Raw genomic sequence first — 21,983 nt, forward strand, 5'->3', positions numbered from 1 at the left:
GTTTGTTCTACCATCACAATCACACTAGCAGCAACACACACACACACACACACACACACACACACTCACACACGCACGCGAACAAATACACATACGTGCTAACACACTCACACAAACGCACATCCGCAGCCACACCGATGTATAAATATATGTATATTATTTATGTATATATTTTTATATGTATAGGTTAGGTTATTTGTTTTGCTTTTGTCTTTTCATGTTTGTTTCTATCGAGAAGGCTAGACTTTCTATCATTTTTTGTTCAATATACGAACGAAAATAGTTTACCAGGGGAGCGTAATACACACACACATACATTCTCACACACACATACACTTACACACACACACACACATTGGATGGTCGAGTTTTCTAATTCCTCTTATTTTCCCTTCTTCTCTCTTTATCTCTTTCTCTCTTTCTCTTTTTCTTTCTCTCTATCTCTCTGTCTCTCTTACTCTTTTTCTTTCGATCTCTCTCTCTTTACTTATCTTTCATTTTCTCTTTCTTTTTCGCTCTTTCATCTTTCTCCCTACCTTTCTCGGTGTCTCTCTCTTTTTTCACAATAGTTTAATTGTTTAGTAATTACATACATGTGTGTAGGTGTAGGAGCGGTCCCGTGGTACAATCGTCAACTCGTACGACTTACTAAACATGCCCGGCATGGGTTCAAGCCTCATATGGACCGTCCCCCCGTAGCAAGGACTGACTGTAAATAAGTCTCGAAAGCCTGCATACAGGCTGGCATGCCCGCGTAGGACGTTACGCCAAGTAACAGTGTGTAGGTGTTTGTGTGTGTGTATGCGTGTGTGTGTGTGTTAAATCGTGATAAATATAAAATATATTCTAGACCAAAGGTATCTTAACGCTACGCTACTGCTACCGATCGATTCAGCCGAACACCGGCAAACCCTGCGTGTAATGGTCCTTGATCATCTATTATGAAAAAGGTGGCACACGCCTAGCACGCACGCGCGCAACACCGACGTATTTTTTTTTTTTATATAACACGTTTATGTACGTGTTTCTACTAACACTGCCCTTTCTTACTAACACTCACACAGCCTCGAAGCGTTCGAAAATTAGGCGCGCAGACGACTAACTTGCTGCGTTGCGAGAAGAGGAGGCCCAGGGATGACGGAGAGGGATGTACAATTACTAAGCGCTGCTCTGATGCCTGTCACTTGTAACACTAGACTCATTTCTATTAAAATGTTGTTATTTCTTTTAATTTTTGTTTATTTGAAGCCACCTAAAAAGCCAACCTAGTTTAATATCTTTATATCGTTTGTATGTGTGTATGTGTGTGTAATAAAAGCGGCATGTTGTTGCGTTACATTTCAATCCCACTCATCCACGTGCTCAGTCCAGCTGAATTTTTGCTTTTAATTCGTGTCCTACTAAATGGTTTGCCTACAACGTGTCAATGTGTGTGTGAGAGTGAGAGAGAGTGTCTCTGTAAATGTTTTTTTTTTCTTCTCCATTTTAATGCCATTGGCTTTAATGCGTACAAAATGTCTTACCAACGCCCCCAACCGGGAAAGCTACTAAGCTAAGTGGAGTATGCTTTTAAACTAGTTGTAGTGTTATTTAGTATCGTTTCTTGTTTGTGTGTTTCACTTTAATACTTAGTCCGTTTTACATTTATAAAATGTGGTACGATTCGACGCTTCTCCCCGGCTAATCGCTTTTAGTTAATTATCATTTAGAGAGTTTTAAAGTTTGGTAGTTTTGTTTTGTTTTGTTTGTTTAATACATATATATGTATACCTTCCATTTAACCTTTACTACATAATAGCATTGAACGTTCAATCTGATGGAGTTGCAGCTACTTAGAATCTAAACACACCTACTACTGCTTCCTTGTTTTGTTTTTTTTTTTTCATTCGACCCAACACACCTGTCTCCCCTTCCAATGTCTACTGATGCCTGTTCTACAGCCGTCCTCATGGGGTGGGTTGCATGGGCACACAACGTTAACGTGTCAGCTGGAAATATCACTTCAGCAGAGTATTGTAGTAATTTTTGTCGCTAATTTTGTAACCTCGTTCATCGTTTGATCCTTCAAAAAACCTGCGCTTTCAAAATAGTGCGCTGCATTTGCTTTGGGACAGATACCTAAAAGCCTGCCTACCAGTCACTAACCGAACACACTAAGCCGCGCGTTCACCCCGGCACGCGTCTACCGTTTTTGGGTGCGAGATGTGGCAAGAAGTAGCAAAAAAACGGCTTAAATCAAAAATAGTATACTAACATCGTACTACGAGCGTTTTATATACCGCTACCGTGCAGCTGCTATCCTTGTGGTCGTCTTCTGCTGTGTCGTCTTCTCTGTTCTGTTGTTTGAGTGTGCGCGTGTGTGTGTGTGTTGGTTCAAGTGTGATTGTTAGTTATTGTTCATAGACATTGAAATTTCCACTGGATGTTGCTATTGGTGAATAAGTACATTATTATCTATCAGCTTTACGGTTTGACTTGTCGATTTACTTATTCGTCACAGACAGGCACTAATCTAGATAATATGCTTGTTTATAAATACGATATGTTGTTGTTATCTTTTCTCTCTCTCGTTCTCTATCTCTCTTGTTTCTTGACAGTTAAAAAGCATTTCAATGACTAATATTTTAACAGAAAAAAAACCTAATAGCGCTTCTCAATAGCGAACCATCTAGTTTTTATTTTGTCAACCATTTTGTGGTGCAATTACATGTACATGTCTAAACAGTGTTTTCTAAACAGTCGAACGCAATCCGCCCAATTCGTCACCACGCTATAGTATAGTTACTAATTTTATTGTTTGCTGTTGTGTTGGTTTTCCTCTCCAATGTATCGTGCACACTACACACAAAAATACACTCACGCAAGCAAACGACAATCGTGTTTGGTTAGATTTTTCCTACATTATCTTCTTTTTTTTTTGTTTTTGTTTCACTTCCATAGGAGAAAAAGAGTAAAAATAGAATGACTTGCTTATTTTTATTGTCATTGGAGCTTCCGCTGTTGCTGCTGCCGCTGCTGCAGCCTGCAGTGTAGTGAAAACGTTCACGCATACTAAGCTGCTTAGTGCATAGTAACAGACGTTACGATGTGCCGTCTGTGGCGACGGTGTAAAATCATACTTGGGTACGCAAACGCTACCGTCTAGTGCACGCACACCCATGTAAACAGAATATCCGGCAGCGGCGACCGATCTGCCTGCGATGAGTTACTTGCTTGGTATAGAAGGAGCCATTTAAAAGATGAACCATGGTTGTAAACAATATAAGTAATACAAGCAAAAGCGATAGTGTGATTATCCAGTTTTGACAAACGAGTAGTGTGGCCATAACGATTGGGTTGGTAATTAATTTAAACTAAGAGTTATTACCTACAAGTAACTCAGTAGATGCGACCCAAATCCATCGGAACAAGTAAAAATAACCTTAAGGCCGACATTCCATTCATACAGAAAATACAAAATGTATGCCTAAAAAAACTTAAGAAAAATAATAATTGAAACAATCAACTCTAACCGAAACTAAACGCTTGTTTACTTAGCTGAATTCCAGTCTGAATTAGTGAGCGCCAATTTGTTTTTTTTCCTATGTGTGTGTATACATATATTTATATAAGAGAGAGTGAAAGAAAAAAATCAACCTTATAGTTTTCCAAATGCTCAGGACTCGCTGTGGGAGAAAAGGAGAGTTCCTTTTTTTGTATATGATTAATAATACGTATCAGTTGACATACAAGTCCGAAATTCAGTCTTTATCGATGTAACAGAAATGCAGGAGAGTACAGGCGAAACGAATCGTGGCACAAACACAATCATGGTACGGAACCAACGATCGCCAATCGGTATCGATCGCCCATAGAAAAAGCGAAATAAACCTAACCTCAAATCCGCCTCTTCCGTGCAAGCGTGTAGGTAGAAACGATTCGTGAAGAAGTTCTTAGCGGAACTTACATTACAAACAAAACCTACGGCTAGTGATGGGCCACAAACAGACACACACCCACGCACACTCACACAAAATGGTCAGTTCGACTCGATCACTTAGAAATGCGTTGGCATTCATCTCCCTGTCACTTAGCTCATGCTACTACCACTCATTCATTAGCTCCATTTTGTGTTGTGTCTGTGTGTGTGTGCGTATTTGCTTGCATTGCAATATTTGATATGTCTGTTGATGTCCAAGCAATGGACCTACAGCGTCCAAACAAAGAATAGGACACTAGCATTTACGCAATTTTAATAATGGTATGGCCGGCATGGCGACGAACCCACACTACTAGCTGCACACTACTGACTGTGTAACGATGCACTAGCTCATCCTGTATCATCTACAAGGTAGACAGTTATGCTACTGATTTTTGTATGTTCTGCTTCTCATAATACTGGTAGCGTTCCGTACTAGTGCCTCACTGTACAAAAACGTATTCTTAGTGTTTGTTTGTTTGTTCTTCTTCTTCTTCGTTTTTCTTTGTTTCGTTATTCTTTGTCTCTAGAAGGCCTTTGTAATAAGATGATAAAATTGTTACTTTCCGTTCATGTTTTGTTTTGTTTTGTGTTATATGCGTGTATATATATATATTTACCGCAAGTGTACACGTGACAGAGAGTACTGTGGTTACACTTCCGTCTGCTGCTGCCCGCTTGGTTCCACTGACACATAGAGGCAATTTGTGGGCCCTCGCAAGCACACCAAGCACGGCAAGTAAACGTAAAAAACTACTAAACGACGTGCGGTGCGGTTACTATACTACCCTCGGGCCACGCTCAACAACTCAACTCCTCGACCTGACGGTGTGTTTGTGTGTTCGTTTGTTTCCCACCCCAACTCGCGTATGGGGCCGAGTGATATGTATGGGTTTTTTTTTGTTTTGTTCGTATAGTTTGTCTAGTAATACTTTTCCAGTAATCAATTGTAACGATAATGCACTAGCCGCACATACGCTTAAGTTTACAGTCTCGGAAATGCTATACCGCTCAATTCACACAACTCAATTCACAACTCACAAGGAACTTGCTAAGGTGTCGGCGTGCGCTTTACGTGTGATTGTTCATAATACTAGTACAGCACATTGGACACAGAACTTGGACAGCTAACTGCGCCTCCTCCGGCGTTACGCGCACTCCACAAACGTTGGCAGAACACAAAATGCGTCCAGAACATCAGACTTCACCCGCTAGCGCCCGTGAACCAGCCCGTACACACTTGCCAGATCGATTTCGACTGCCGAAAAGCGGCGCAAACGACCTGTCGCCAATGTTGTGCATCCGTGTAACCGGCCACTTTAGCACACAGGCCCCGTGCGTCTACTATCAACGGTGCAAGGCGGTTGGCGTCTTCACTAAATGTCAGCCTCTCTGGCCCAGGTCCTTGTGTTGGGTTTTGTTCTTCCTTCCTGTTTTGCAGCTGTGGTGGTGTACTACATCGGAGGAGTGGCGCAAGCGCGTTGCGGTCTTACACTGACAGCTGCTGGCTTTCGGTTTCTTTTCACAACGGTCCATTCCTCTCGAGATTTTCAGGTCACAAGTGGATAAGCTCAAAGGGTGGCGGGAGGATGGGTGGCTATGTCTCGCTGCATATTGCATATGGTGGCTAGACCAGTGCACAGTAGTGCCAAACAGAACTGCTCACTGCAGTATATGCTACCTGATATGTTTTACGATAAGCTTTTACCTTTGTATTGTGTTGCACACACTATGAAGTGTATGTATGTGTGTGTGTGTGTATCATGGTTACTACCACTACTAATCATTTACCTAATACTGCCACGCACACACCCTACACATAGTCAGAAACCAGAAAGTGCCGCCATTAGTACCTGTTTGAAGGTTAGTGCTAAACAGTGTTACTGTTTCTGTTTACTGTTGAAACAATCATGACATACCTGTCAGTGTGAAGAATCTACAGCCTACTGCACCATTTGTTTGCACTAGCTCTTTCTTTCTCTCTCACTCTCTATATCTCTCTTTTCGATCATGGCGTTACCGTGGCGTTACCCGTGGCGTTATCTTTTCTGCATCCTTCGACTTTAATTGATTCGCTAAAGTGGAGCCTCTTTGCGAACCAATTGAAAAGTGTACGGCTGCCCCGTTCGCTCGGTCCTTGAGCAGCACCTTTCCCCCGTGTGATTTGGGAGCTCGCAATAGAGCTGGCTAGCGTACTTGCTCGGTTAGCGCGTCTACACATCTACGTAAAAGCGATCACGTTCAACATTGACAGCCCCGCCGCACCAGTGGGAGATGGTGCACTACTACTTCTCTACTACTCTTCTCTGCACGCGTTACGAATTACAATAACGGTTAAAGCACCTGATATGTTTTTTTGGTTTTCTGTGTGAGTGTGTGTGTGTGTTACTTTTGTTTGTTTTGTGTTTCACTTTCTCTCCGTTCTAGAAGCAGCTAGAGGTATGTACACTATGTGCACTACTCAATTTTACGTTCCTCTTTACGTCTTTCTAGCTTCACCTTTTTTTTTGCTTAAACATTTTTAGTGTCAATTTGCTACACTTTCTTCTTTTACCTTTTCTTGTCCTTGTGTTTGAGTGCTTGTGTGTGTGTGTGGGTTTTTTTTAATGTATTAATCCTGTTTAACGCATATATTCTACACTTTACTGCATGCGCAGGTGTGGCCGTGTGTAAGATTGAGTTTTGTGTTAGTTTTTTTTTCGTTTTTTTTTGTTTCACTAAACACCGCTAAACATCGTATTGAATCACATGCATGTGTATGACTGCTGTTTGTTTTGTTGATCATAAGACCGCATCGCGTATGTTTTGACCGCTACTAATAAAACAAACCAAACACGCTTCCCTCTCTACTAACAATATTTACCAATTACTAACAATATCGCCACCGGTGACAGTTCGTGTTTACATTTCTCCTTCTTCTTCTTCTTTTTTTTTGTTCGCTAGTTTGCTGTTGTTGTTATACTTATTTTTGCCGATCGGTATTGTTTTCAAAAGTGGGTTTACAATTCTCATAAAAAGCTTTCTTATAAAGGTAGATTTACTTATTTGCTATTTGTCTTTTCCTTTCCTGTTTTTCTAACCACTTGTTTTTTTTTTATCCCTCCGCTACCGTTTCTTCTCATCCTTTCTGCCCGTTTCTCGCTTGCTTTGCTGTGGTTTCGTTTCGTGTGTTTCTTCTACAATATTGTATATTAATATCTAAGTTTATCCAGTTTGAATGATATGTTTTGGGGTTTACATACTGCTTTACGTTAAATATATATGTATAGTCGGTTGAACATCTAAAAAAGATGGATCCATTACTTCATAAAGAGTTGTTGTTTTGTTGTTTTTTGTTTTTGTTTTGGTAATGCAAGTGCGTGTTGTTTTTCCTTGTTTTGGGTTGCTTTGATTTTTTTAAAAACGAGCCTTTTTTTGTTTTTCAAATCGTTAAACAAACTTATTTGCTTCATATATAATTATGTTTTGTATGTATATGTATATATATAATATATATATAGGTATATTAAATGTAACATCTAAATGGCGCCATGCTTTGGTTTCCTTTTAAAAGTTCATTGTTGAGATTACGACGAGTTTACAGAGAAAAACAAATGAAGAAAAACCGAAGTACAGTAGAGCGTACGGTGGAAAATCAAATCACGTGTGTGTCAGAAAGGAGCAACTTTCTTCAAACGGAGGTTTCTTTACGCTACAATTTTAGTCGGTAGTGGAGATGTGCAGCCAAAGAACGGGCCTGTTATCCCTTGCCCTACGCGGCTGTGCCCGACGCGTACGGTCGCTAAGCTTCTGCTCTCGGTCTGCTTTCTTCTTCGGTCTTTTCTTTTTTTTTTGTTGCTTCACCCTTCTCCTACCGCTTGCAATATTATGCTTATATATTGTTATGTTTTTGGTTTTATCATATTCTCTAGGTATAGCTACACAGCAATATTTCATAAGTCTTCAAGCACGTGATATGTATTTGTGACAGAGGTTGTTTCTTTTTTGTTGTTGTCTGCTTCTTCTTTCTTTTTTTTTTGCTTTTTTGGTTGGTTGTTGTTCAGGGCACCAGCAGCCCAAAGAAAAAGATCACAGGATCCAGTCCTTTGGTAACGTGTTGTGGCGATATGTATTAGTTTCTTTCTCCCGCACTGATCCTTCCTTTCGTTTTTTGTTGTTGTTCCTGCTCGCTGTTCGCTGTTTCTTGTTTCCCGCTCTCTCTCTCTCTCTCTTCTTTATCTTTTTTTACTCACTGCTTCCCAACTGCACTGAGCTTGGTTTGATTTTTGTCGTTAGCTGTTAGAGTATATTCGTTTTACGTTTGTGTATGTGTGTTTCCCCCTGTTTGTTTGCTGCTTGTCTTCCTTTAAGAGGGATGTATGTATCCGTGAATTGATGAAAAGCGCCTGCGCTTCACCAAGAAAAAGCTCCTTGAAATTCGATAATACGTCATCACAAAACCAATGAATACTTTCCGCTGTCTTGCGGATGATGCGGATCAGCCTATCGCGGGGTCAAGCATGGATCAATAGGCTGTTTCCATCCGGGTTTGCAACGAACTAGAGAGCTTGGGAATGGGTGGGGGAAAATGTGTACGGGTAATGGGCGGGGGGTTGAACGGGATAATGGGTGGATGCTGTGCTGTGCGCACCGTCTTAAGCTGCTACCAATCTCGCCACCGCCAGACCGAGCGCGATCAGCAGCGCAACGGTGGGCGCTGCCCGGGCGGTGCTGGCTATCGAGGTGTGGTCGTCGAGCTTGCACGGATCCTTCAAGGGCACTGCAAGGAAAGGGTACGGTCGGATAAGGCATAAAAAAGAGCAGTGAAAGAGAAGAAATAATAGAGAGAACCATACGGGGTTTTCCAGGGGTTCTCATAGTGGTCGGACACTTCCTTGACACTTTCTTATTAGAAGTGAACTTCATATTGCGGGAATTGGACACTATAGCACTCTATTTGGTCAGGCTCCTTGGAAATTCCTATTGGATTTGTCTAACAATCGTGTCATAGAGTCCAATCCCCATTACATTACAGGATTTCTCACGATTTATTGGTTGGTTTTCATCAATTTTTGGTGGGTTCCCATATTTTTTTGGTGCATTTCCATGATTTTTTTTCCGTTTCCCAGAAGTTTTTGGTCCAATTGTATTGATATCTAATCGGAAAATACCAATAAATTATGGGAACGAACCAAAAACCTATGGGAAACGATAAAAAATCGTGGGAACGCACCAAACAATTATGAGAACTGACCAATAAATCGTGGGAAACCCTGTAAGTTCATTTCACTTAAGAAGGAGTCAATAAAGTGTCCCACTGCTATGGGAACTCCTGGAAAACCCTGCAAGGCCCACTAGCGTAACCTACCCGACCAGGCCCGCAGTCTTGGTAGGAAGTCGTTCCAGAAGGCGCACGAGGTCGCCATCGGTCCGCGGCCATACTTTTCGCCCCGCAGATCGTCCTCGCCCTCCGCGTTGAAGATAAAGTAGATCGGGTTCTCCCTTGTGTACAGTGGCCAGTGTTCGCCCTCGAGGGCCGGATTGCTGTGAATGGAGGGGAAGGGTAGAAAAGGAATAGTGCTTTTATGTTGCCTGCAACTTCCAGCCGACGGGGCTCGTTGGGTGTACGTACCCGGTGCGTGCAAACTCGCTCACCGACAGTACCATGCGGCGGCTCAGGTCCCGCTCCCGCTGCCGGTACTGCAGCGACGCGTTCATCGGCTGGCCGAAGATATACTCGACCTCGTCGCCGTGCAGCACGCCCATCCATTCGCCCCACAGGGAGGTGCTGGTGCGCTGGAAAACGTCAAATCAAGCAGACCCCTTTCGGTTAGCAACATGCAAAGCGGGCTGAGGCTGCACAACACCAACAAAGCATATAAACTTACGTGCGTGAAGTAGTAATAGTGCACCGAGGCGCCACGCTCCGTCAGCCCGAGCGCGAACTCGTTTGTCGGACAGATGAAGAAGTGGTCACCGACAGCCCGCCCGACCTGGTGCTGGTTCTGGTACCCATCGTTGCCACTCTCCCATCCCGTGTACTGGTGTGGTGTGAGGTGAAAAACACTTTAGAACAGGACTGCGCTTTGCAAATGAAGTACCATATCGCAAAAAAAAAACACACACCTGAAAGATGATTGCCTCGCGTTCCGGCTCGGACGCTTTGTTGAAGATGGTGTTCATGATTTCCAAAAACTTGTCCCTCGGCAGCGAGGTGGCCGCATCCTTCTCAAAGTAGTCGATAAAGTCGTACAGCAGAAAGTAGGTGCCTGCAAGTGGGAGAGCATACACACGTTCCAGTAAAGCAAGAGGTACGGTAAAAATCCGGAGTCAACTCTGATTCGATTCCGATAATTTCGGAACCGACTCCGAAAGGTAGGTCCACTCAGCATTCATCTGGAGTCATTCGGAGCTATCTGTAGTCAGTCGGAGTCGTTCAGAATCGTCTGGAACCGTTCGGAATAGTAAGGAGCCGTCCAGAGTCACCTAGAGTTGGAGTCATCCGAAGTCATCCGAAGTCGTCCGGAGTCATCATCAACTCCAGACGACTTTGGACAACTCCAGACTACTCCGGATAACTCCAGACGACTCTGGAAGACTCAGGAGAGCTCCAACTCCGGACGATTTTCGACAACTCTTAACCACTACAAACGACTCCAGGCGACTCCGGGCGACTCTAGATGACTCCAAACTACTCCGGATTACTCCAGACGACTTTGGACGACTCCAAAAGACTCTGAAAGTCTCCAGACGATTTTGGACAACTCCGGACCACTCTGACCGACTACGGTCGACTCCGGACGACTCCGGACGACTCCGGTTGACTTTCGACAACTCCGGCCGACTCCGGATGACTCTAGACGACCAACCCAGACGACTCAATCCCAGTCGACTAAATCCCAGACGACTACGACTCTGGACGGAACTAGTGGTTCCGATATTGCCGAAGTGGGAATCGGACTAACAATAGTCGGAATCGTATCCGAGCCCACCACCATCGTACCTTCGTCCCGGTTGCTGCCGACCAGTATGTCAATTCCTTCGAGGTTTGCCTCACGCAGCATGGTCATCGGATCGGCTGTCATGAACACCCCGTCGATGGTCGGCGCCGACGGAAACCCCAGTATGCCGGAGTACGAGTTCCACTGCTGGACCGAGATCGTCTTCGCGTCCACGTTCCTCATGCACTGCATGACCGTGCTCGGTGACTCCTGGACAGCGAGCAGAGAACGGGCCGGTTAGCTAAGCAACACAGTGCCGAAATCGATATTCGCATTACCTTCAACATTGTCAGATTACAGTTGCAGTCGTCGATGAGCCCTTCCGCGATCTGCAGCGCCTTCTCGGCCGTCATGTGGCTCCACGGTGCGTTGAGCGTGCCCGACTGCAGGATGCCCCGCTTAGACAAGCCGCGCGTCACCGGCGACAGCAGGTGCAGGCTGACCGAGCTGCCGCCCGCCGACTCGCCGAACAGCGTGATCAGGTCCGGGTCGCCGCCGAACGCTTTCGCGTTTTCCTTCAGCCACCGGATCGCCAGCGCCTGGTCCCACATGCCCATGTTGCCGGGCGCATCCTCCTCGTACCCGTTGATGTACGGTGCCAGGTAGAGGAAGCCGAACGCACCGACCCGGTACTGCATCGACGCCACGATCACATTGCCAACCGCGGCCAGTATTTCCGCGTTGTAGATGTCCAGGGTGGAGGTGCCGCTCATGAACCCGCCGCCATAGATCCAAACCAGCATTGCCAGCCCGCCCTTCGACTGGTGCTGGCGCTGGAAATCGTCATCGTCCTGGAAATACTGCAAACAAACGAGCGGGAGAGAATTAAGTGGGAGGATGTATCGAAATAGCCACCATACGGTAAAGGGCATCGCAGCTTCCGCAACGCTACGCAACACTTACGTCATTGCTTCCAAAGTTCAGGCCGCGTCCATGCCGTAGGCGTGTTTTCGTCGGCACCCAGATGTTCAGATACAGACAGTCTTCGGAAACGTTCGTGTTGGGATTCCACATCTCTTCGCCTGCGAAGCCGGGGAAATATTCGTACCTGTAAACGGAAGGCATCCAGTAGGCAAACGAGTGGAAGGTCAGCGTCAGTAACTCTTTTCTTTACATTTTCATTTGCACAACTCCGAATGTACGTTGGTTCGTAGGAATTGGAAAGGGTGTTTTTTTTATATGACAGAGGAAAATAATACAACGATATACAAAGACAATTGTTGGTAAAAGATAGACATCCGAAGAAATGTCACAAAACGCTTCCTGAGACGTACAGATTCGCAGCATGCAGAGGGATATCGGAATGAAATAATTGTTAGAAATTGATATTCCTTGACATTTACTTTGAAGTTCTTGCACCCGGTTTAGGTTCCCTTAGCTATTTAGCTATCAAAACGAGTGCATCGTCATTGTATACTGGAAACACGTAGTCATCACAACACAGTAAAAAGCTGTAATTCCACCAAAGATTCAGATGTCGTAGTTCGCAAGGATACTGAGAAATGGCGAATCCTTAGCGGATTCATTGGGCGTTCGTAGTTGTCACTGTTTGTCAGAGAAGTGAGAAGCTTTAGGCCGTGCTCTGGTAGCAATCAAACAAGATATCAGACTCGAACAAACGTATAGAGTTATATGGAGGTAAAATGTTAGGCACTCTCCAACTAGAGTCTAATGTCTTGGTCGATAGGTTGATAGAACGCGCTTTATATTGCTCGATACAAAAAAGTACTGCCCAAGTTCCCTAGAACCTAAAGTATTCTGAAGGTCAGGAATTGTGTGTTAGGAATCAATAGAGCAAAAGCTTGATTTGATAATGATTTTGAGCAATTAGCAGAGATAGAAAAAAAAGAGGAATTTTTTAATGGAGAATAGAATTCAGAGCTTTCTAAGAGTTGCAGAGATTTCCCCTTCTCCTTCAAAATGACCTAGTTGAGGCATACCGAAAGTTAAAATTTCTAAATGTCAAAATCCTCAGCATTTCAGGTAAAAAGGGCGTTCATTGGGACGGAAATTCCTAGATTTAAGTTCCGAAGGCAGCATTTGCTGCTGGTTCCCAGGTTTCCCTGGGAGTACAAAGCATTGAAAAGGAGGTTCCGAGCTTTTAACCCGAATGTCCAGGTTCCCAGGATGTGGGGTGACATTCAAAAAAGGAAGTACATGGAATTCACACACACACACACACTCACACACAAACAAACAACACACGCACACCTACATGACAAACTCACCGTTCCTGTATGCACGACGGAGGTAGTCTGGTTGCATCGAGCACGCCGTGCCACGGTTCGGCCGGGACGGGCTTCTTGAACCGCAGGCTGTCGACCGGCGGCTTCGCGAACGGTACGCCATTGAACACGTGCACCTCGCGCCCCTGCACCATGGTCGAGCGGCCGCGGATCGGACCGCTGCTCGTTTGCACCACCAGCCGATCGATGATGGCGTAGGCGGGACATATCACAGTCGCGCCGAGCAGCAGCACCAGCACGTTGCCGACGCCAACTGCCGACTGGTGGTAGTACGCGGACGCCATGCTGGCGCTCTCGGGGCCTCGGACGGTGCGCACGGACGCCTGGTATGAGGGCTGGGGGGGGGGGGAGCGGTTGATGGTAGAGTTCCCGGTGTGTTCCGCTCGCCGCTCTAGCGCTAAAACGCGTTTCCCGAGACGGCGGTTTGGGGCTTTTGGTTGTTTGCTGGTTCGTCGGCTGGTTGTTGTACAGAGTAGAGTCGTTTCTGGCGTTCGCTGACACACTCACATTTCACATCACTATTGTTACTGTCACTGGATGGGGGCTGGAGGAGATGGTTCCGATAGTATTGTTGTATCGTTATTTCTTGCGCCCGTCCGTTTGCGCCTTGCGATTCGAGAGTGATGCGCTGTGGAAATCGTACGAACAAGCGATCAGCAACAACAGCGGAGGGGTGGGGGGGGGAGAAACACACACACACACACACACACGTGTGAAAAAGTTTGCAGCTGGTTACAGAATGTGTTCAATTCTAGAGCCACAACGGTTGCCTTCTCCGCAACGGCCCAGTGTCAGTGCAGGGGTACTGGAGGTAGATTTGTTCGTACGATACAGCAGAGCGCTCGCCACTGCTAATGACCCCATTTTTCGCTACCCCGTCCTCCCGTCCCCTCTATCCCTGGATGTAAATCAACACAAACATACACGCACACACCCACGCATGTGCGCGCGCGCTCGTGTTATCAGCTGCCCCAACACAATCACACCGCTCTCGCGCGCGCTTGAGCGGGAAAGCGAGAGCGAGAGAGAGACAGAGCGCGCTCTGAGTCCGAGTAGTAGTATCGTAAATTGGAATCACATGCTCACATGGAGCACGGGAGTGTGTAACACGAATGGGCCCCCTTCGTTGTGCGCAAGCCTCGGGGAAAAAAAACGGCCACGCTCGCTCCAGCCAGCAGGACGGGAGCACCAAAATGGGCACATTGACATCAGGACATTTATATTACATAAAAAACAAAACACACAGCGCACAGCACAGCAAATGCTGGAGCATGATGTGTTTTTACTTATTGTTGTTTTTTTTTTGCATCTCTCCAATGTTTTTCATATGCAACCGCAAGCTATCTGTTTATTATTATTTTTTTAAATGTTTAGTTGGCTATTTGTCCAAACTATGAGGCAATTGATGAGGCACTTTGTTGTTATTCTTCGTAATTTTCCGATTGCATATAGATATACGTGTGGAACATCCTCCTAGGGCAAACCGGGCTAGCATCACCTAGCTGTACGGCTCGGTTTCGATTCGATGGTTCCGGCGATCTCTCAATGTCCTTCATTTCATGGTCATCTAGCAAAACACACACACACACACACACACACACACACACACACACACACACACACACACACACACTCGCAGAAAATCCCCTAACCACTACTATTGTCCTGCCTTGCTTTCCCCCCCCCTCCCCCTCCCCCGTTTGCCATAAAATCGTTACAGAAAATTGAAAACACAGAGAAGAGGGGCCATTGCAGCAGCAACCCGCCCGTAACCCCGTAAGCGGGACGCCCAAACCACTGAGAATGGTTTTCAATTATGGTACTACACCTTTGACCTTCGCGGTAAATCCTGCACTGCACTGGCGAGCAGGACAACAACAAAAACTCCCTCCCCCAAAAAAAAAAGCAAAAGCAAAACGGCTCCACTATCGATTTCACTGCTAGCTTTACCGCGTGCCCTGTGTCAGCTCAACTTGTAGACGCAACGCACAGAGCGCTAAGCAGATCGAAGACGGGACAAAATAGCAACAACATCACAGCCCGTAGCAATCCACACGTGTGCAGGTGAACCGGATGCGGATTGCATACAACTGAGCCCCCCCGCATCGTCTGCTCCCACCAAGCCTATCCCCTTGGAGCATCCATTAGTTCCTGCAAATGGGGCCAGTCCAGTACCCCTCTCCCCCCCCCTCCCCCCTTCCCTACATCCCAGCCAGTCCACACATTATGTAATTTATTGATTTTGCCGTCCAACAAACAACAGCTAAAAGAAAAACCGCCACAAGGTACCGATGGCCATGTTTTATTTAGCAGCTGAAGATGAACAGTGTAACCTCACGTCATGGGGTCCCTTCCTCTGTGTGTGTGTGTGTGTGTGTGTGTGTGTGTGTGTTTGTGTGTGTGTGTTTGTGTGTGTGTGTGTGTGTGTGTGTGTGTGTGTGTGTGTGTGTTTGTGTGTGTGTGTGTGTGTGTGTGTGTGTGTGTGTGTGTGTGTGTGTGTGTGTGTGTGTGTGTGTGTGTGTGTGTGTGTGTGTGTGTGTGTGTGTGTGTGTGTGTGTGTGTGTGTGTGTGTGTGTGTGTGTGTGTGTGTGTGTGTGTGTGTGTGTGTGTGTGTGTGTGTGTGTGTGTGTGTGTGTGTTTGAGACCATCCCCTCCCCCGCCCCGTGAGGATGCTCTTCGCAAGAATCCGGGTGGGGGTCGAATGACCCACCACACCGCTATCCCCTCTAAAGAGAAAAAAACAATTCTGAATTTTACCCCACACCATGCCGCCGTCTGTGTAGTAGAATACTACGGAAAGGCGGCGTGCGTACACCGCGTTCTCCACACCATATCACACTCCACCTGTAGGGTCACCCAACCCCCTCCTCCCCCCCTCAACCCCTTTCGCACAGGCAAAGCCAGCCAAGAAGACACCACATAGAACACACACACACACACACACACACACACACACACGCCCAGCAGAATGTTTTACTACGTGCGGTTCTAGGAAGAGGTGTGTAGTAGGACGAGCAGGTAGGAGCAAAACAACAACAGCAAAAAAGCAAAGAAAACGAAAAGGCAGCAGGCTCTACGCAACGTACACAAACGCCCACGCGCGGCGCACAGAAACCCTGCCATCGGTTCTGCCTTTGACCTTGAGCGTACTCACACACACACACACGCGCGCGCACGCACGCACACGACAGAGACACGAGTGCAGGAGCAGGAGCGCTTGGAGGTTTGCGCGGCGGCTGCACACACGACGAGAGCAAACTAATTCGATAAATACTGTGACAATTCAATTGATTTCGTCTTGCGTCTTGCTGCTCTCCCCCCACTCGCTCGTCGCCGTTCTGAACCCCCTTCATACTCCCTTCCTTTACCACCACCACCACCACCACCACCATAGAATTTAGTGTAGTAACAAGCGGCCTCGGCAAGCACTCCCAGGAAGCCCAGCAAACTCCAGGATGCGAAACCCCTCCTCCCCCTTCCCTTCCCCCTGTTGCCGCAATAGAATGTTGAATACCGCCTTCTATCATCAGCCTCTCTCTCCTATCTCTCTATCTCTCAGTTGATGGGCAGACGCAAGGTGTGTGAGAGAGCGAGAGATATATTGATTTTTCTCCGCCCGCGCCCACACATTCCAGCACCACAGCGACCACCCATCAGGTCTGGACCTGGGCCTGGAGGAACACCCTGCCCCTGCATTCACCCCCTTATCCCCCCGACTGGGATCGGTCAACAATAGATGCACACACGTAGACGAGTGGAGAGTGAAGAGAGAGAGAGAAGGTAGTAGAAAGAAAGCCCCTGTTCTTCCTCTCGCCCCCGCACGACTACATTATCCTCAACAAACAACTGGACAGCTTCGACGACAAATGTTGCAAACGAGTTGTGGCAAAACTATTTCGTGCAATGGCTGCGCGCCCACTGTTCCACAATTCTACAGGCAGCAGCGATACGTTACTGAGCGTTACGCGTTACGTTGCTGCTACTACTCTACTACTACGGCAGGGTTTACTACGGACGCGCGCGCGTGTGTCTCTACAACGAAATCTCCTCCTGCTGCCTGCAGGCATTACTCGGAAGGACTGAATTGTGTGTGTGTGTGTGACGGAGCGACCAAGAAGTCCTTCCAAATTCTTGGAGGATCCATCCAGAGAGTGGGTGGGAGACTCCGTCTACGGCTTGTGCAGCACACGCACAGCAGGCACAACCTGTGCACTGCGCGCAAGGACGAGCCTCCAACCAGACGTCGCGGCGACCCAGAATAGTTCTATCTCTCTCTCTCTCTCCCGCTGTGTTCCGCTGATTTTGCGGGGTCGATGAACAGAAGCATTTGGGGAAATTTGGGGGGTATCGAAAGGAGCGACCCGTTCTGCTTCTCAGCCGTTCAGGTTGATTGTAATTGGTTGGTCCTGCTGTTGCGAGGTGCTCTTCCAACAGGCTCTACCGTTCCTGTCCACTACGTATACTAGTTCAAAGGCTCGTACGCTATACACAGAGATCCTGTGCAAGATACTCTGTACCGCTCCAAGGTACACCTGCTAAAAACACACTAGGCGCCGCGCGCTAGGGATCCCAAGGGGTACAGTCTGGAAAACGGGAGCCAACAGGAGTAGGACCTCTTCTACTCAACCCTTGGAATGTAAAGGAATGTCCCAACTACAACAAGTCCCCCCCCCCTCCCCCCCGATTCGCGAGGAGTCGCGAAATACGAAACACACACACACACACGCGCGCACACGGTTAAAACACACACACACTGATGTTGAAGTTAGTGTCCCAACTCGCGTAGCAACACACACAAACACACACACACCTTTTTTTTGCTTTTCCTGGTTTTTTTTTGTCGGGGGAGCTCCTGTTTTGCTCTGCTCCGTGGTTTCAAAACTTGCTTGCTGGTCGGCGAAAGTTTGCGCGTGACAGTGTGGCGGTATGTGTGATGAAGGTATGTATGTGTGTGTGTGTGTGGGTCTGTGTGAATTATGCAAAGCGCCACACAGTAACAGCCGGGGAACACAAAACACACTGGTTTAAAACGGAAAAGTCGGTAGTATCAAAATGTTAATCTCTCGCCAACTGCTCAACTGAAACTGAACACGGCAGTACACGGCACCGTGAGATACACACACCACACACCACCGGAGGGGTTCGGCGTCCAGGTCGTCCTGAGCCGAGCCGAGCGCAGCCGCTTCGGCCCAACAGTTGTTGCTGCTGTTGGGGTGGGGAAGGGGGGCGGGGGGGGGCGGATGGGAGGAGTTTTTTTTCATTGCCCTTTTTCCGTGCCTTTTTTGTTGTTGTTTGCTTTCTTTTTGGCTTCTTCAAATGTGTGTGTGTGTGTGCGTCAGTAGCAATGGGTAGAGTAGCGCGAGTAGTCGGCGGCCACCGTTTCACACACATCAATAGATAGATACAGGGGAGAACGGGGCAACGTGAGCATCGCTTTATTTAGAATTTTTTCCCAGGAAGGCTACACATTGCAAGGCACAACATCATCCGTTTTATGAACATCATGCCATGTTTTACAGCCCGTTCGAGATTAATAGCAATACGAATGAAGAAGTTAAAGTATTGTATGACCTAATAATACTACACTGAACCTCGCTGAATAGACCGTTCAAACCATTTCAAGGCCTTAGCGATGTGAAGCATAAAGAAATTTACAATGTTAAACTGTATTGCTAAGCATCTTAACTTGAGCAGAAACTGAAAAGGTCATATTAATGTTTGAAATTGATGTGGAAATAAAACTATGAATTTTTAAATCGAACTATTAATATGGCTGACACACATTAGAAACATCAGACATTGGCTTAAGATCACAGGGAATGCTTCGCTGATCACACATTTAGACCATTTGTAATGCAATCAGTGTGGCTAAAATAGTTCTAAACAGCACACAATAAGCACTTATACAGACTTACAACTTGAAAGACTCTTGACGTACCGGTTGTCCTCGAAATCCACAGTTCCTGATATATGCCGAATCGGAAATTGGTGTTTAGTTATAAGCAAAAATATTTCTTTTAAACCCATTCTGTTAGATTTTAAAAATCATTTAAACATGAAAAGATGTACTATTCATTCGGAATCATGTGTAATAATTATAAACTATAACCGTGAACCGTGAAAACGTTCTAAAAGAAAACATTACAGGGTTTTTCAGGAGTTCGCATAGCTGTGGGACACTTTACAGTCGTTGCCGCTAAATTTTGACTCTAACTCACCTATTTTTGTCTCGAAAGCACCAATTTTTGACAGTGTGTCACGATTTTTGCCTCGAAGGCATCAATTTTTGACAGTGCGCATCAATTTTTGCCTCGAAGGCATCGATTTTTGACGGTGAGTCAATCGCTTTATTTACAAAGTTTTAAGTAATTTATGAAACTGTGTGTTCTGAAATGATTGAAATTAAGTTAAGTAGTGAATAACTTTACTGATAGAATTTAAATTAAAACAATTGTTTTGCCAATTTTAGAAATTTTAATGGAGCGAAAAAATTGGCACGTATTTTCAGCTGTAAAGAAAAGCTTTAGTATTTCTAAAATTTGATAATTTTTTGCCAAGAAACACTCGCATTACATAGGTTTTGTATGTTTTATGAGTAATGGAGTAACAATTGTTAAAAATCTGGTTGAATATCTTGTAAAATTGTCATTATTCCTACAAGAGTAAAAAATTGATGACTTACAGACAAAAATAGGTGCGTTAGAGTCAAAAATTGATGCGCACTGTCAAAAATTGATGCCTTAGAGGCAAAAATTGATGCGCACTGTCAAAAATTGATGCCTTAGAGCCAAAATTAGGTGGCAACGACTGTATTTACTCTTTCTTAAGTGAAATGAACCTAATGTATCAGGAATTGGACTCTATACCATGCTTGTTGGACAAATCCAATAGGAAATTACAACGAGACTGTCCAAAAAGGGTGCCATAGAGTCCAATTCCCAACATATCAAGTTCACTTCCTATAAGAAAGAGTCGAGAAAGTGTCCCGCAACTATGAGAACCCCTGGAAATCCCTGTAACAGGTTGATCAAAGCTCAGAGATCAAAAACCAATCCAATTTTAGTTTGAACATTGAAATCTCACAAACGTCTGTAAAACGTTTAAACGGGTTTACCTCTGTCAAGATTGTTTAGTATCTCCAAAGATCGGATATTACGCCGATTGAAACATGCAAAAAATGTGTTCAGAACGGCTTAACGTTGCCATTTTGTCCCGCTTTCCCCCTGCGATGCATTCGTGGCGCGCGGGTTCGGTGTGTCCACCATCAGCAGCTCTCGCTCTCTCTCTCGCACGAACACTCTCTAGCACGAACACAACACAAGTAGCCGACTGTGACCAACCCGTCCCGCCCGGTCATTGTCGTTCACTCCACACCCCCCCCCCCCCCCCCCTGAGCATCTATTACAATCTGCTGCGGTGGTTCCGGTTTGTACCGAAAAATCGATCCTCGCGCGCTCCGAATCTCTCTCTCTCTCTCTCTCTCTCTCTTTCTCTTTCGCTCGAGCGTGCGTGCGCGCGCGCCCGGTTTTGCTCTTCTCCCACCAAACCGCTCGGGGCGGATGAGAGGAGTGTGAGGAGAGCCGCGGAGGAGTTAATCAACCCGACGACGACCCGCGGCCCGAACGCGATTCCGCCAGCAGCTTCGGCTGCCCGGCCAACTCCAGGAGCAGTACACCGCGAGGGGGTGATGTTGTCAGAGGGAAAAGGGGGAAAAAATCACATGCCACAGCACAGCATCGGAATGCTGGGGTGGACACAACACATCCAACCCGCCGGCCGAACGAAAGGGAGAGGAAGGTTTGAACAGCCCGGAAAGCAATGCAGTTTCAATTTCGGGTACCCGTATAGTCCTGGACCGTACACTGTGTTTATGTGTATGTATATGGTGCTCACTCGACACATATACACACACACACACAGATAAAATTCCACCCGTTGGCAATCGTTTTGATGATGATGCGTGGACCAAAATGCGTCCCCAGGCCAGTCCAGGCCCGCGAGCAGTATATGCGTGTACGCGGACTTTTTTTAAATTGGCTACTGCTACTGCTCTACACTACTGCCCTTACCCACAAGCCAACGAGCGAACGAAACGAACCAATTGTGCTGGTTTACGGTACAACACCCGGTGCCGCCAGCGCTGGCGTTCATCTGGGGACCTGTGGACACATTAGAAGCCACTCACACAGCGTGAATAATTATGATGATTAGCAGAGCAAGGAGCAGGGGGAGGAGAAGGAGGAGAGGCAGAGCAGTGTAAACAACCCCCGGGACAGGAAGGGAAGGCAGGCGGCTGCTGTTTTGGTGGGAAACGCTGAGTCGAATATTAGTTGACATATAATTAGTTCCGAAGCCCCCGAAGTGTTCCCCAGTGCTCCAGCGAAGCACTAACGCAGTAACGAATCAGTGATGGGAAAAACGAACGTTTTCGTCCGAATCGGTTCCGGCTGGCTCCGAAGATTTCTCGGAGGAGATCGGCTCCGGTATTGGTTCCGGAATCGGCTCCAGAATCGGTATCGGGTTCGGAATTGGTTCCGGAGTCAGCTCCAGAATCGGTTCCGAAATTGGAATCAGCTCCAGAATTGGATTCGGAATCGTAATCGGTGCCGGAATCGGAACCGGTTCCGGAATCGATATAGGCTTCGGAATTGAAATTGGCTCCGAAATCAGAATCGGCCTCGAAACCAAAGTCGCTTCCGGCTTCTCCATAAGAATAGACGCGTGGATCCAATGATGCTACGCATTGATAGCCGCGAAGAATTCAATTTACTTGTAAACGATCCATTCTCATGGAGATTC

General features: G+C 46.3%; 1 protein-coding gene across 2 annotated transcripts; it reads right to left on the reverse strand.

Annotated features, from left to right (window-relative positions):
• Positions 1-1,465: 1,465 nt before the first annotated feature.
• LOC120905685 (acetylcholinesterase) lies at positions 1,466-18,299 on the reverse strand. 2 transcript variants are annotated; one of them, XM_040316690.1, is made up of 10 exons: positions 17,995-18,299; positions 13,167-13,812; positions 11,842-11,986; positions 11,217-11,738; positions 10,941-11,148; positions 10,064-10,206; positions 9,826-9,978; positions 9,570-9,733; positions 9,306-9,481; positions 1,466-8,717 (listed from the first exon to the last, which is right to left on the reverse strand). In XM_040316690.1, exons 2-10 carry the CDS (start codon positions 13,466-13,468, stop codon positions 8,593-8,595), a joined length of 1,938 nt encoding a protein of 645 aa, XP_040172624.1. In that variant the 5' UTR covers positions 13,469-13,812; positions 17,995-18,299; the 3' UTR covers positions 1,466-8,592. The 2 variants fall into 2 exon arrangements, with proteins under 2 accessions (XP_040172624.1, XP_040172625.1); XM_040316691.1 differs by having other exon boundaries at positions 18,205-18,298.
• Between the last annotated feature and the right edge of the window lie 3,684 nt (positions 18,300-21,983).

This window comes from Anopheles arabiensis, chromosome X (genome assembly GCF_016920715.1).
Source record: "Anopheles arabiensis isolate DONGOLA chromosome X, AaraD3, whole genome shotgun sequence".
NCBI lineage: Eukaryota > Metazoa > Arthropoda > Insecta > Diptera > Culicidae > Anopheles > Anopheles arabiensis.

Excerpts from the sequence above, each read along its gene's own strand:
- LOC120905685 (XM_040316690.1), bottom strand. The coding sequence starts at position 13,468 with ATGGCGTCCGCGTACTACCACCAGTCGGCAGTTGGCGTCGGCAACGTG. Across the intron at positions 10,207-10,940 it reads CGGCAGCAACCGGGACGAAG|GCACCTACTTTCTGCTGTAC; the intron begins GTACGATGGTGG and ends TCCCACTTGCAG. Across the intron at positions 8,718-9,305 it reads AAGACTGCGGGCCTGGTCGG|TGCCCTTGAAGGATCCGTGC; the intron begins GTAGGTTACGCT and ends CTTTCCTTGCAG.